The sequence below is a fragment of the Periplaneta americana genome, chromosome 3 (assembly GCF_040183065.1).
Source record: "Periplaneta americana isolate PAMFEO1 chromosome 3, P.americana_PAMFEO1_priV1, whole genome shotgun sequence".
Taxonomy (NCBI): domain Eukaryota; kingdom Metazoa; phylum Arthropoda; class Insecta; order Blattodea; family Blattidae; genus Periplaneta; species Periplaneta americana.
The window spans coordinates 150,634,448-150,647,372 of record NC_091119.1 but is presented as its reverse complement, the minus strand read 5'-3'; the positions used below and the strand labels follow the sequence as shown (position 1 = coordinate 150,647,372).

Genomic DNA, 12,925 nt, shown 5'->3' with positions numbered 1-12,925 from the left:
TTTACATATTATTGACATGCTTATTGATATGTATATAGTCATTTCTGTTCAGGTTATCTTAATATATAAAAGTGAATATATGTCAAAGTTTGCACATTTAACCTTCATAACTAGGAGAAAAATAGACTACATTAAAATTGTGCAAATGGACGTTAAATTAATTAAAAAATAAATAGGATCAAATATTCATGCATAATATTAAAATGCAATCTTTGTAGTCAATTGTTCTTTATTATTGTCTGTTGTATTCAACATCGGCTTTCACGAGGCCATGGAAATTATAACACGAAATTAAATGACATTGTTGATACACATCATGAAGGCTAAAACTAGATAATTCATGCAATAAGTATCTTTACGTAGTCCAGGATCGTATTATGAATTTCTCGATGCAGTTTTGTAGATAGTGAGCAGACTGAGTTTTATCCAACTGAATTCTAGAATTCTTTGAAACTACAAGGATTGCTACCACATAATTTACTTAATATTGAATAACCAATAGTACTATTGCGAAATATTGACCCACCAAAATTATGCACCAATAAGAATTGGTGTGAAAAACTCATGCGAAACATAAAAGAATTGGCAGTATTAACTGGAAAAACGAAAGGAGATGATGTTTTTATTCTACGTATTGCTATGATACTCATTCGATTTTAGGCAACTGTAATTTCAGTGCAGCTAGCATTTGTAATGGCCATATTAAAATGAAGCTCAAGGACAGTCGCTCAAAGTTGCAGACATTAACTTAAAAACTGCATGTTTTTCACATCAACTATATTTTATACAAAGGAGTGGGGGGGGGGGGAAATTACACATCAATTATCAATTCAATTATACTTTTGTCATGTTGCTAATGTAGTATGTGAATGCACATAATCCCACTGAAAATAACTGTATTAATTCTAAAATATATGAGTCTCAAAATATTGTTGTTCATGTCCGAAAATGTGTTGCTGCGAAATTCTATCTGTTGTATAATCACGTTGCAAATGTAGTATGTTAAGCATTGTGGAAATGACGATCTTTTAATTTCTAAAATACCGGTAGGCCTATACGTCTCTCAGAATATTAGTCTTTATGTTAAAAAATTACTTACTGCGAGTTTATATTGTATCTATATTCTGTGTATAAAATAAGAATTAAAATAATATGTTACGAATTTGTGAGATATATAGTTTCCCAGGTCATATTTAAAAAAAAAAACTGGGTATGATATAAGATGGTGTATAGTGGTCAAGGGGTAAAAAATCTTCCAATATACATTAAATATGTATAATATATTGATTCGATGCTGAAACTGAACAGAAAGAGGAAAAGAAATGATATTTTCGTTGCGTTTTACTTTGTTTATAGTTCGATTTTTCTATTTTTTCTGCTAATGGCTTCATTGCCAGATGCAAGGCACTAGACAACAACGATTTTTCTATTTGATTTGTATTGCTGGCGGTGTGGAAGATAAAGTCTAATGGCCTTAACTACACCAGAATAAATATATAAATTTAAAACAACAGTTTGTCAGGCACATGATGAAATGTTTTCTTTTCGGTGTCCGATTTACAACTGTTTTAAATTGAGTTAACCCTGTCAGGCATTTGTCTAAGGAGTTCATTAATTTATGTAAGTGACGTTGAGTAAAGATTCATCTTTATGGGCGAGGAAAGCTTAGTAAGAAGCAGAAAGGAAAACCCGGGCAATGCTGGGTGCTTTCAGCTAGTTGTGAATAAAAAAATCATGTTCACATAATTTGCTTCCTGTTCTCATTCCTAGTTTATTGTGGGCCATTCTTCTGTAATTTAATCCCTCTTAGCCTCAAATCTGTGTCCATTGTTCATGTGTTCGGATTTCTAGTTTGTTTTTGGAAACCTTCTTTACTGATTGCTTGATATAAAGAGCTTCTTAATGATATGGTAGAATTATTGGATGCTATACTCTCCTCGTTTTGCTGAATATAATGTGCGAGTTTATTACATGTGTAGGACTCCAAAATATTTCTTTGAACAATAAACACCTAATATCAGAATTTGATACAAAACAGTCCACACCTGTGGAGTAATGGTCAGCGCGTCTGGCAGCGAAACCAGGTGGCCCGGGTTCGAATCCCAGTCGGGGCAAGTTACCTGGTTGAGGTTTTTTTCTGGGGTTTTCCCTGAACCCAATACGAGCAAATGCTGGGTAACTTTCGGTGCTGGACCCCGGACTCATTTCACCGGCATTATCACCTTCATTTCATTCAGATGCTAAATAACCTAAGATGTTGATATAGTGTCGTAAAATAACCCAATAAAATAAAGATACAAAACATTATATGTTTTGGTACTTTATTAAAAATATGTGAATCACTGGCCAACAAAAAAAACTTTTTTGAATGTTTCCTGCTCTTCATGAGTCAATTCCTACTAATTTTGGGTTGAGAAAAACGAATATGACAATGAAAAATTTTTCTTAGCTCTAGTTTCTGTGATACACAATAGGTGGAAGTATTTCAGTTAAACGGATTAAGAGAAAACAATACATTTTAATTACATATATGCCAACAACATTGAAAGTGCATTAAAATTTTTTTTAATGGCAGTTACATTCTATGAGTTCTAAATTTATGGAAAAATACCTGGCAGATGGTTGGGTCTGAAGAGAATCATGTGTGGCTTCATGAGATCGTCGTCTTTTAGCTTGCCTCTTATGATTCCGTAGCATCCCTACGCAAAGACCAGCAGTAATCCGCAAGCATTGTTTCATTCCAACGGCCCTGATATCTTTGTTCCATAACAGAAATATCGTGATGGAACCTTCCTCCGTGTTCATCACTGAAAGCTCCACAACTAGGAGGGAAAAAGTCTAGGTGGAAGTGGAGAAAATTAATTTTAAGGGACATGTTGCATCCGAGTTGATGGTATTTTTCCAGGAGCACTGTCACCAACTGAGTGTAGTTATCATCTCTTTTGTTGCCTAAAAATCCATGAATAACTCCCTTGAAGACTTCCCAAACTTCCTTTCCCCTCCAAAACTTGGTCAAATGCAGGATCCTTTACAAGTTCTCGAATTTGTGGCCCGACAAAAATACCTTCCTTAACTTTTGTCTTTCTTGGTTCATACCTGTGACAAAATTTTTTATCAAACCCTACTTAATATGCAGGAGTGGAAGAAGAACATCTTTTGGGTCCACTAGAGGCTCGGCAACAACATTTTTCTCGCTAGGGTTATGTATTCTTGCAGGCCAGTCTGCTTGAATATAATGTGATTTCCTGTCCCTGCTGTCCCACATACATAAAAAGCAGCAATATTTTGTGTACCCCAGTTGCATTCCTAAGAGTATAGCAATGACTTTTAGATCACCACATATTTTCCACTTGTGTTCATGATATTTGATCGAGTCGAAGAGGGTTGTCATATTTGCATAAGTCTCCTTCATGTGAACTCCATGACCAACAGGAATAGAAGGAAGACGGTTGCCATTGTGAAGTAATACAGCTTTCAAACTAAGCTTGGAGGAGTCTATGAATAGCTTTCATTCAGTTGGATCATGGTTCAAATTCAAACAAACATTTCATCAAGCCATTAATGTCGCAGCAAACAAGATTGTTTTTCTTAAAAAAAAAAAAAAAAAAAAAGGCAGATCCCTGTGACGTCTGTACTGTGAGACCCTGACATCACGTTAGAGAAGATTCCATTGCTGTAATCTAGACCCTAGAATTTCTGCCTTTTCCTTTGACAGGTCAAGGTCTCTAATGAGATCACTCAATTCCGCTTGACTCAGTCTGTACTGTTTATCATCCTTTTTCCTCAAAATCAGGGTCATGGGATGTGGAAGGCTTGTTGAGTTCTTCTTGTTCCACAATGTCTTCATTTTCTACTTCAAACACACAATTTTCGTGGCATTTTTACAAATTTTACACTTTAAAAACACTTCCAAACCAGAAATTCTGCATTAATTACGGCAGAAACAATATGAAATTCACAGTCACAGCAACAATATGTTTGTAACTTACAAACAGCTGAAGAACATTTTGTGTTTTATTTGACAGGTGTGCCAACTCACAAAACAAAATTTCCCCCAAACTGAAAATGTTGACTCAAAAAACTGAAATGCCACTTTATCTCCAAAGCAAGAGCTAATCTGTCATTTTTATGGTGATTTTTTAATTCAGCGGGTGGAAATACTTAAGAATTAGCTATTTTTGAGCCCGAAACATTTTCATTGTTGACCAGTAATATGAGGATGTGGGGGGGAATCTGTGTGGTGATTTCTGTGATGAATGAATTAGATGTTGTCAGACATCATTACATGATTTTGAGACAGATTTCAGGTTTCTAACGATGTAATATTAAAATTGTTGACTTGCTTAGAACATCATATACCTCAGGTTTTTCTAAGTGTCTTTTGTGTTTCAAACAGGAAATTTGTAATCCTGCAAGTTTTAACCAAACAAACATGGTGCCCTAGAGAGTATGGTATTGCATGTTTGTGAATTTATCACTACATACACTTTTCATAATAGACAACAGTGGACGACAGTGACGTGTTAATTTCAGCCATAACCACCTATACTTTGTCCAGTGAAAAAATGAAGTGATGTAAATCATAGAACACCAGTAGATCTGTTCACATGACAAGTTGTCACTGCCAATTCAGAGATCTCAAGACCATGTGCATGTGTTTACATCACTTTCTTTTGTTGAACGAACTTTATACTGATTCTCCCAGAGCCACTATGATAATAAATCTCAATTAAAATTTACATTGACTTCTTGAAGGAAGTTATATCTGATTGAAATGGTAAAAGTTTATATGGATCAGTCTATGTATTTAACAAAGGCTACAGTGTCTAGGAATACAAAATGTATGTTAAAATGGATTTTTGTTTCCTGTTTGTTAGGTTATCTAAACTTCTCCGAGAAATTGGAGCAGAAAGGGGAAATAAAACGATAATCTTCGTCGAAACCAAGAAGAAAGTCGATGACATTACAAAAGCCATTCGACGAGAAGGGTAAGTACAAAAGCAATTTGATGAGAAGGGTGAGTCAAGTTGTAAAAATGTTTATTGAACATTTAGTTGTCATTCATGCACATTACAATGCGTATATTTGTTACAGCTGGCCAGCTATCAGTATTCATGGGGATAAATCTCAACCAGAGAGGGACTATGTTCTTTCAGAGTTTCGCAATGGGAAGTCCCCAATATTGGTTGCCACAGATGTAGCAGCTCGTGGATTGGGTAAGTATACATTAAACCATTCAGTTAGTGTTCTGCCCAGGGGTAGGTCTTTCACTGTAAATCCAGCATTCTCTAGCCTTTCCTATTTTCTGCCTTCCTCTTAGTCTCCGAATATGATCCATGTATCTTAATCATTACACTATAATATTCGATTAATCTGTTTCTCTTGCAACTGTGTAAACAGTTGAAATCAGATTTCATTCACTGACTGTAAAGCCCCACATTTTTTCTCAATATATTTAATGAAAATTATTGTAGTTTGGTGACAGTGTAAATGAATATTTCATCTTCACATACTATTTTTTATACAAAGTCTCAATCACATTGTATGGCCTTATGCTAGCGTGGAACGAGTGCATGTATTCCTTGTCGGTAGCAGCTCCTGTCCTGTGTGTGTAGCCACTTCCCTGCTACATCAAGTATGGTGTTGTTGCTTTCAAAACGAGTTTCACATAGAACATCTTTAAAAGACTCAGAGGTGGAAGTCTGATGGTGACAAATCTGAACTGTAGGGTGGATGGCGCAGTGCGGTTTAACTCATTTTGGTGATGTGTTCCTGGGTGTGCAGACTTATGTGAGAGCATGTATTGTCATGCTGGAGCAACATTTCTGCTGTATTCTTGCCAGGCTGAACTTGCTGGAAATGTTTCTTGAGTGTGTTGATGTATGCCTCTTAGTTAATGGTTGCTCCTCTTGGTATCAATCCACAATAATGACTTCTTCACAATCACAAGACAGCAACCATGACTTTTCCTGCAGAGGGAGCTGTCTTGAATTTCTTAAGGGCAATTGAGGATGATACCACTCCATTGATTTTTTTTTTTTTTTTTTTTTTTGATCTCTGGCTCAAAATGGTGCCCCCAAGTTTCGTCACCTCTAACAATTTGGAGGAAAAAGGCCTCTTCTTCAGCTTCAAAGCACTCCAACAATTTAGAAGAAATTGCTTTCCTGTGCAGCTTGTGGTCTATGGTGAGACTTCATGGAACCCATTTTGAGCAGATTTTTAAATATCTGTGATCCTCAATAATTGAAGAAACGCTTCCATTTCGTACTGACAGCTGTAGGGCCATTTGTCGTGTTGTGATGCATTGATCCCCCGAATGACATCTGTGTGATTCATCATGTCTATAGTAGTGTTGCCTATGGCAGGATGTTGAGTATGTGACAGATCTCGGAGCTTGGTTTCTGCACATCCTGGTGCCCAAACTCAGTCCACTGCCCAACGGTGCTCCAATCAACTGCAGGATTACCATACACTGCACACAAATGTTATAGATGTTCTCCACATTTTCGTTTCCAAGGACCAAAAATTCAATTACTGGTTGCTGCTTGTAACGGGAATCTGCAACACACCATTTTAACAGTTGACTACAGTTCCACCATCTGTCATAATGACCTGCAACCCTATACAGTCACGGGAGAAACATATTTCAGACTTTTAGAAATGCACTTTTCTATCTTTGTTAATTGCTGGGAGAAAAAAAAGTGGGGCATTACTTTTTGAATGATGCTCACATGTAACATTTGCGTAATTATGCTGGAAAGTTTATATACTTGGGTATTTAGTTTTGTTTTTTCGCTTTTAGCATCAATATGTGAACTGTTCTTGAATGCTACAGTTATAATGAACTGCATATAGTTCAATGTGCAGTGTCATAGATTTACTAAATTGTAAGTGTAAAAATAAGAATATTATCAACTCACTGAATTTAGAGAGAAAAATAATAATTTCAACCTTTCAGATGTTGAAGATGTGAAGTACGTGATCAATTTCGATTATCCTAATACATCTGAGGATTATATACATCGCATTGGCCGCACAGGACGATGCAATTTGAGTGGAACAGCATATGCATTCTTCACTCCAAACAATGCACGTCAAGCAAAGGAACTGATAGCAGTATTGGAAGAAGCAAACCAAACTATTAACCCAAAACTGTCTGAATTGGCAAATGTTGCGAAGTCCACTTTCGGAGGTAAAGGTAGTTATTCGCTTTTTATTACTTTGTGTTTCAATTTAACATTTTTATTAAACTACTTTAAAGTAAGCATGTTTTATATAGATTTTAAAATGTTTTCTGCATTTGGTGGCAGGTCTGCAACATATTTGTATGCATGGTTTTAACATATTTGTAGTTAATTGTTCTGGTTTTTTCTAACAAACTTTATCCATTATCATTTTTGTTTTGTGTTTTGCTTGTGATATCATTTTTACTTCACATGCCAATATTGCGGGAAATTAATTCAAGGTTGTGATAAAATCCATTAGACAGTTTGAAATTAGCACAATTTACACCTGCAGATAGTGCGCTATTTTACTAGTTTGTTCTGTGAATCAGTTGAAAGCCTTTAGTAGGACTGGAAGTCTGGTTGAATGAATATCGCGCATTTGTTGTGGAGGGGTTTTTCAAGAACATTAATTCAGCTACTGTGACACAATCTAAGTTGAGGTGCTATTTCAACATTGGAAGAAATGGTAAAGGTCCAACACCAAACCATTTTAAATTGGGTTAAGGACTTCAGGACCACCACGACTGCTATGAGTACACCTGAAAATGTGAATAGGGTGAGAATAGCTGTATTGTGTAGTCCCTGACGTTCAGCTCATTGGCATTCTGTGGCTCTGGACATGTCTGATAGATGATAGGTGGATATTACACTTGGACTTTTACTTCCATCCATTTAAGGCTGGTTGACAATAAACCGGTAACGGGAACGACAACAAGAACAGAAATATTGTTAAAATAAATGTATTTAAACGTGAGCATTCACAATTAACTGCTGTAAATACTCGCATTTAAATACATTTATTTTAACATTATTTCCGTTCTTGTTTCCTTTACCGGTTTATTGTGAACCAGCCTTTAGAATTCAAATGTTACGTGAGTTAGGTCTTTATGATTTGAATAAATGGAGAGACTTTTGATTAAGGCTTCTGTACTAGTTTCCACCTTATGAAGTGACTAAACAAGAAGTGATATGTAGCTGGCAGTAGATAATTTCTATTTTCACCATCTTATATTCTTCACATCCTTTTCATGTTGAAACATTTAGGAGATTCCATACTTCTTTTAATCACACTGTTAGTAACACTTTTACACTCACAATAACAGCGGCAATGATACAGCACAAGAAAGCAACTACATATAACATACGTGGCCTGGTGCCATAAGTTGTCACGACAAACAAGAGAATATTGTATACTGCACTCAGTTGGCATTGTATTGTCAGTTTGTTCCTAGCAGACGAATTTTTCTATTTTAAACATCGGTGAAAAGTTATGTTCTCACTCAATGTGACAATGCTGTACAAGCTATCCCTTAGTCCGCACTCACCCCTAGAACTACTTCCTGTTTCGTTGCTTTAAAACGTGGAAAATAGTATACAAATGATCAATAAGCAACCACGGTTTCTGGAGAACTTTATCACACGATGAGGTTCATTTCTATCTCAGGGGGTATGTTAACAAGCAGAACTTCAGGTACTGCACAAATGAAAACCCACACTTGCTGTATCAATCACAGCCTGAAAATCTTTGTATGGTGTGGAATTAGTTTGGCATTCAAGGACCCTAATTTTTCGAGGACAGTAACAGTTGTGCAGTTACAGTATCATCTGCTCGATTTATGTCCATGATGAATAATAAGCTCTTGCTACCAGAACTAGACTGGTACCATCTTTGTAGACACCAATTATAATTCCAACAAGATGGTGCCACAGCGCACACAGCATGAGTTTCAATTGAGACTTTGTGGGATATTCCCATAGAGTGTCATGTCTCTTAATGAAAACGTCATATGCTTTCATACTTGCTAGATTTATCCCCATGCGACTTTTTCTTGTGGAAATACCTAGAAAGTTCATGAGAGTCGACCTTACACTACCCAAGGAATCAACAGAGGTGAAATTCAGAATATTCCATTGGAGATATTGTGCTTGACAAACTGTGTAAAGCAATATGCAGAGATATCGTCACTTATGGTGAAAATACTGGTACCCCACAAAATAAATTTTTTACATGAGAATGAAAAAACTGCTTTTGTCACCATTAAAATGTGAGCTTATGTAGTATTGGAATTTTTACTTTTTCGCGGTTAATATTAAAATGTGGTTTATGAGACATTGCAGGTAGATGCACAACACTTAGATCATTTTCAACAGTACCAAAACCTCAAGTTTGAAAATTTTGAGACTTAAGAGTATTTGCACCTTAAGTGATACCTTGTGTCAGAATGGTGTTCACCTCAGTGACATTTTCAAATCATAATTGCCTAATGAAATGATTTTGTATGTATCTTGTAGTCGTGTGTTTAATAATCAATTTGTATTAAAATATATATTTTGTGATTTCAAGTGTCTAATGAATTCTGCCACACATTGTAGTTCGTATTTCTCAGTCTTTTACTTAGATGTCATAATAAACAGAACCGTTGTGGGAGGGATGACACAGGTTTTCTACCACAAAGTCAATGTATTAGCAGTTGTCTAATGTAATGTTCAATTTTTATTAATAGTATATTTTTAAAGCTATAGAGATAATTCACCATTGCAATTCCAGAGAAATCTTTCCCAGAACTTCTGTCAGAGACAGGATTCTTTTATGTTGTTTTGTGATCTGTTTTCCAGAACTGTTTCATTTACAGAACTATTTGAAAACAACTGTAAAGTTATTTTTCCTCATCATTATTAGTGTTCTTGGTATTTTAAAAATGTATTAGTTTCATTGGGCATTATAAGCTTTATAATTATGTTCTGCTCATATAGAATTGAAAATATCTGTAGTAGTTTTATATCATATCATGTGACGAAAGCTGTAATGTTTGTTGCAGGTCGTAATCGCTGGAACAACCGCAACAAGGAGAATGGAAATTCTGCATCTAATCAGAATGGTTCCCGTAACAATGGTTCAAATTGGAGTCATGAGCGTGCTCAGAACAGCACCACCCAAGAATACAGACAAACAGGTTCATCTTCAAGATATTCTGGAGGAAATGCCAGCAGTGCTAGTAGCAACAGCAGTAACACCACCACAAGGAGCGGATCTGATTATCGCAGCAGTGGATACAGCCAGCAACAAAATGGATACAGTCAGCAGAATGGGTATTCACAACAGAATGGGTATGCTCAGCAAAATGGCTACACTCAACAGAATGGATATGCTCAGCAAAGCGGATACACTCAGCAAAATGGATATGCCCAGCAGAATGGATACACTCAGCAGAATGGCTATGCTCAGCAGAATGGATATACCCAGCAGAACGGTTGTTCAGGTCCACGCTCTTATGGCAGCCAGGGTCCAAGAGGAGGATATCAGGGTCAGAGATTTAACAACCGAACCCAGAACTACAGTGGAGCCCAAGGATCGGCCCAATCTGCCCACCAAGGGATGTACTCTGTACCACCCCCCTTTATGCTGCCCAACAGCACAGATGCCAACATGCAGAGCATTCTGAGCAACAAGTTCTTCCAATCGACTCGCCCACCTCCCCAGGCTAATCCCTGTGCCTATCAGAGCATGGCTGCAAATGCGTTTAATCAGTATCAACCCATGCCATATGCATATGGCTACGGACAGCCGGCCGCCGTACAACAGTAAGCCCCCAACCCATCCACCTAGGGTGATCTTGCTTGGTTTATATTCATTATTGCTTTTTGAAATGCGTAACTATTTTTTCGTTTAATATCTTTCACTGTAGCAAGGATTCCAGTTATCTTAAATATCTAATCTTAATATTATCGGTGTGTGGGAAATAAATTTCCTTTTTTATTTCAGTATTTGCTGTTTTGAGAAGTTGATAAAAATTCAATGGCCACATTCCACTTTGATTTTTTCTGTCACTGTAACTGTTTGTAGAGTTCCATAATATTTCTGTATGCTGTGGAGATGCACGAAACATTCAGAAGGGGGGTGGGTTGGGGGCAAAGATTTTATTTTATGTAATAATAATTAGTAATAATAGGCCGTGTCATGGTTCTGGTAAAGAGCACAGATAGTGTATAAACAATGTATATAAGAGCCTAAGTATGGCAGATATTTATCTACGTTGTCAGGTAGTGTGATGGATCATTGCAATCCTTCAAGGTAAAGTTCTCTTGTGCGCATATGAAATCAAGTGCTCTGCGTTCTTTCCAGTGCCAATTTCATTATTTATTAACTTCCTATCAAAGCATCATAAATGAAGCAGATATTTGCGGCAAAATGTCGTAAAACGTGGTTGGTGCATGTGGATGCTTTGTCTTTGTTGATTTTTGTGTTTTTGACTGTTTTCACTGAAAGGTTGTTTGTCAGACTTAAATGTTCCTTAACCCCCTCAAGATCTGTCCACCCTCAAGGGTCGTGTACATAGTAGTCTAAAGAGTTCAAATATTGTATAAATTATATGTAAGTTAAGCCGTGTATTGCGGTTTATAACTCAATTACACTTTGTACTGTGATATGTAAAATGTAGCAGATAATTTTAAACTTAAGCTGCGAGTCCAAGAGAAAGGTCGGTAGAACCACACGCAACAACGATGCACAGCAGTATTTTGATAAGGGAACATAATCTTTTTTAAGTGTAGTCTATATAGTGTGTGATATTTTCCTCAAAGACTGATAACTCTGAAAGGGATATATTTTAAATCACTTCTATCTTTAAGATTTTACAAAACTAATTAGTTGGAGCCACAGCTCTTCAACAGAGGTTTTGTATGGACTTTGTTTTCTACCAAATTACATTGATACCTTGTGGTTTGTTTTACCTTGCTCATATATGATTTCTGTTTCACAAGGTGGACTTATACTAGGCTATGACATTAGTTAGTGAAGTACAAGAGTGAGTGAATGGTTCATGGTAAACTGGGGAAGATTTTCTCCGCCAACCTTTCTCATTGGAAGAGACGAGCAAAATGTTTGAGAGAGTGCAGTCTAATAGATTGTGCAAGTGTTAACATTTGTCTATACTCACTGTACTTTTGGATACCATGTTGTTGTATGGGAGGCTTGTGAAATTAGCAGTTAATGCTGCTGACCATGACAAAGTAATGTATACATATAATAGTGCGACCCTTGTGCACGTGATAGATGCATCTTCCTGGGAGTCGAGGAAGTAGCCAACTCTTCTGTAGGTTTCCTTAAAAAGTGCATTTCTTGTATGTAATACAGTATTATGATAGTAAAATAATTAATAGCAGTATGGAGTGTTTTGATTTGAATGAGAGACCGTCGCCTTGCCTTGCCTAGTGTTGGCACTAGTCACATCGGCAATGATTTCTGCAATGGATTCCTTTATTATGTTATTTTATTAATATTTGTTTTTATGAAGGGTGTTTCTTAAGTTGAATTTAATGACCTCATAATAAATATATACACTTATAATGTGATTATTGCTTTCTGTATTACCACTGGCTGCAGTGTTCTCTACAGGTGCAGGTATCTGGCAGAGCTGTTCCATGACTTTTTATTTTTTAATGTGAGTTGTAGAAATATAATACCAAAATTTGTTTTTTAGCAGTATTAAGCAAATTTTCTTTTAGTTGGAGAACTTAAATAATAGATATTTAATTACAGATCTGACATTTTTTGTGAGAAAGTACCTCCCTCCAATTCTGAGACCAGAAGATTCTGCTTTAATTTTTTTTTCTGCCCTTATAAGGTTTTGTTGGAAAATACTTCATGGAATTGAAGGGTACCATTTTGAAAGTCTTCTGATATGTCACTGAACTCTCCT

At 36.3% G+C, this 12,925-nt stretch overlaps 1 protein-coding gene across 2 annotated transcripts in view; it reads left to right on the top strand.

Annotated features, from left to right (window-relative positions):
- Positions 1-12,391, top strand: part of LOC138696629 (uncharacterized) — a 30,609-nt gene extending 18,218 nt beyond the window's left edge. The window contains exons 9-12 of one of the 2 annotated variants that reach the window (XM_069821821.1): positions 4,878-4,988; positions 5,095-5,216; positions 6,959-7,192; positions 10,046-12,391. In XM_069821821.1, coding sequence (XP_069677922.1) covers positions 4,878-4,988; positions 5,095-5,216; positions 6,959-7,192; positions 10,046-10,812 — 1,234 coding nt within the window. In that variant the 3' untranslated portion in view covers positions 10,813-12,391. Of the gene's footprint in view, positions 1-4,877; positions 4,989-5,094; positions 5,217-6,958; positions 7,199-10,045 lie in introns of both variants that reach the window. The other variant, XM_069821820.1, reaches the window with a different exon arrangement.
- The last annotated feature ends 534 nt before the right edge of the window (positions 12,392-12,925 follow it).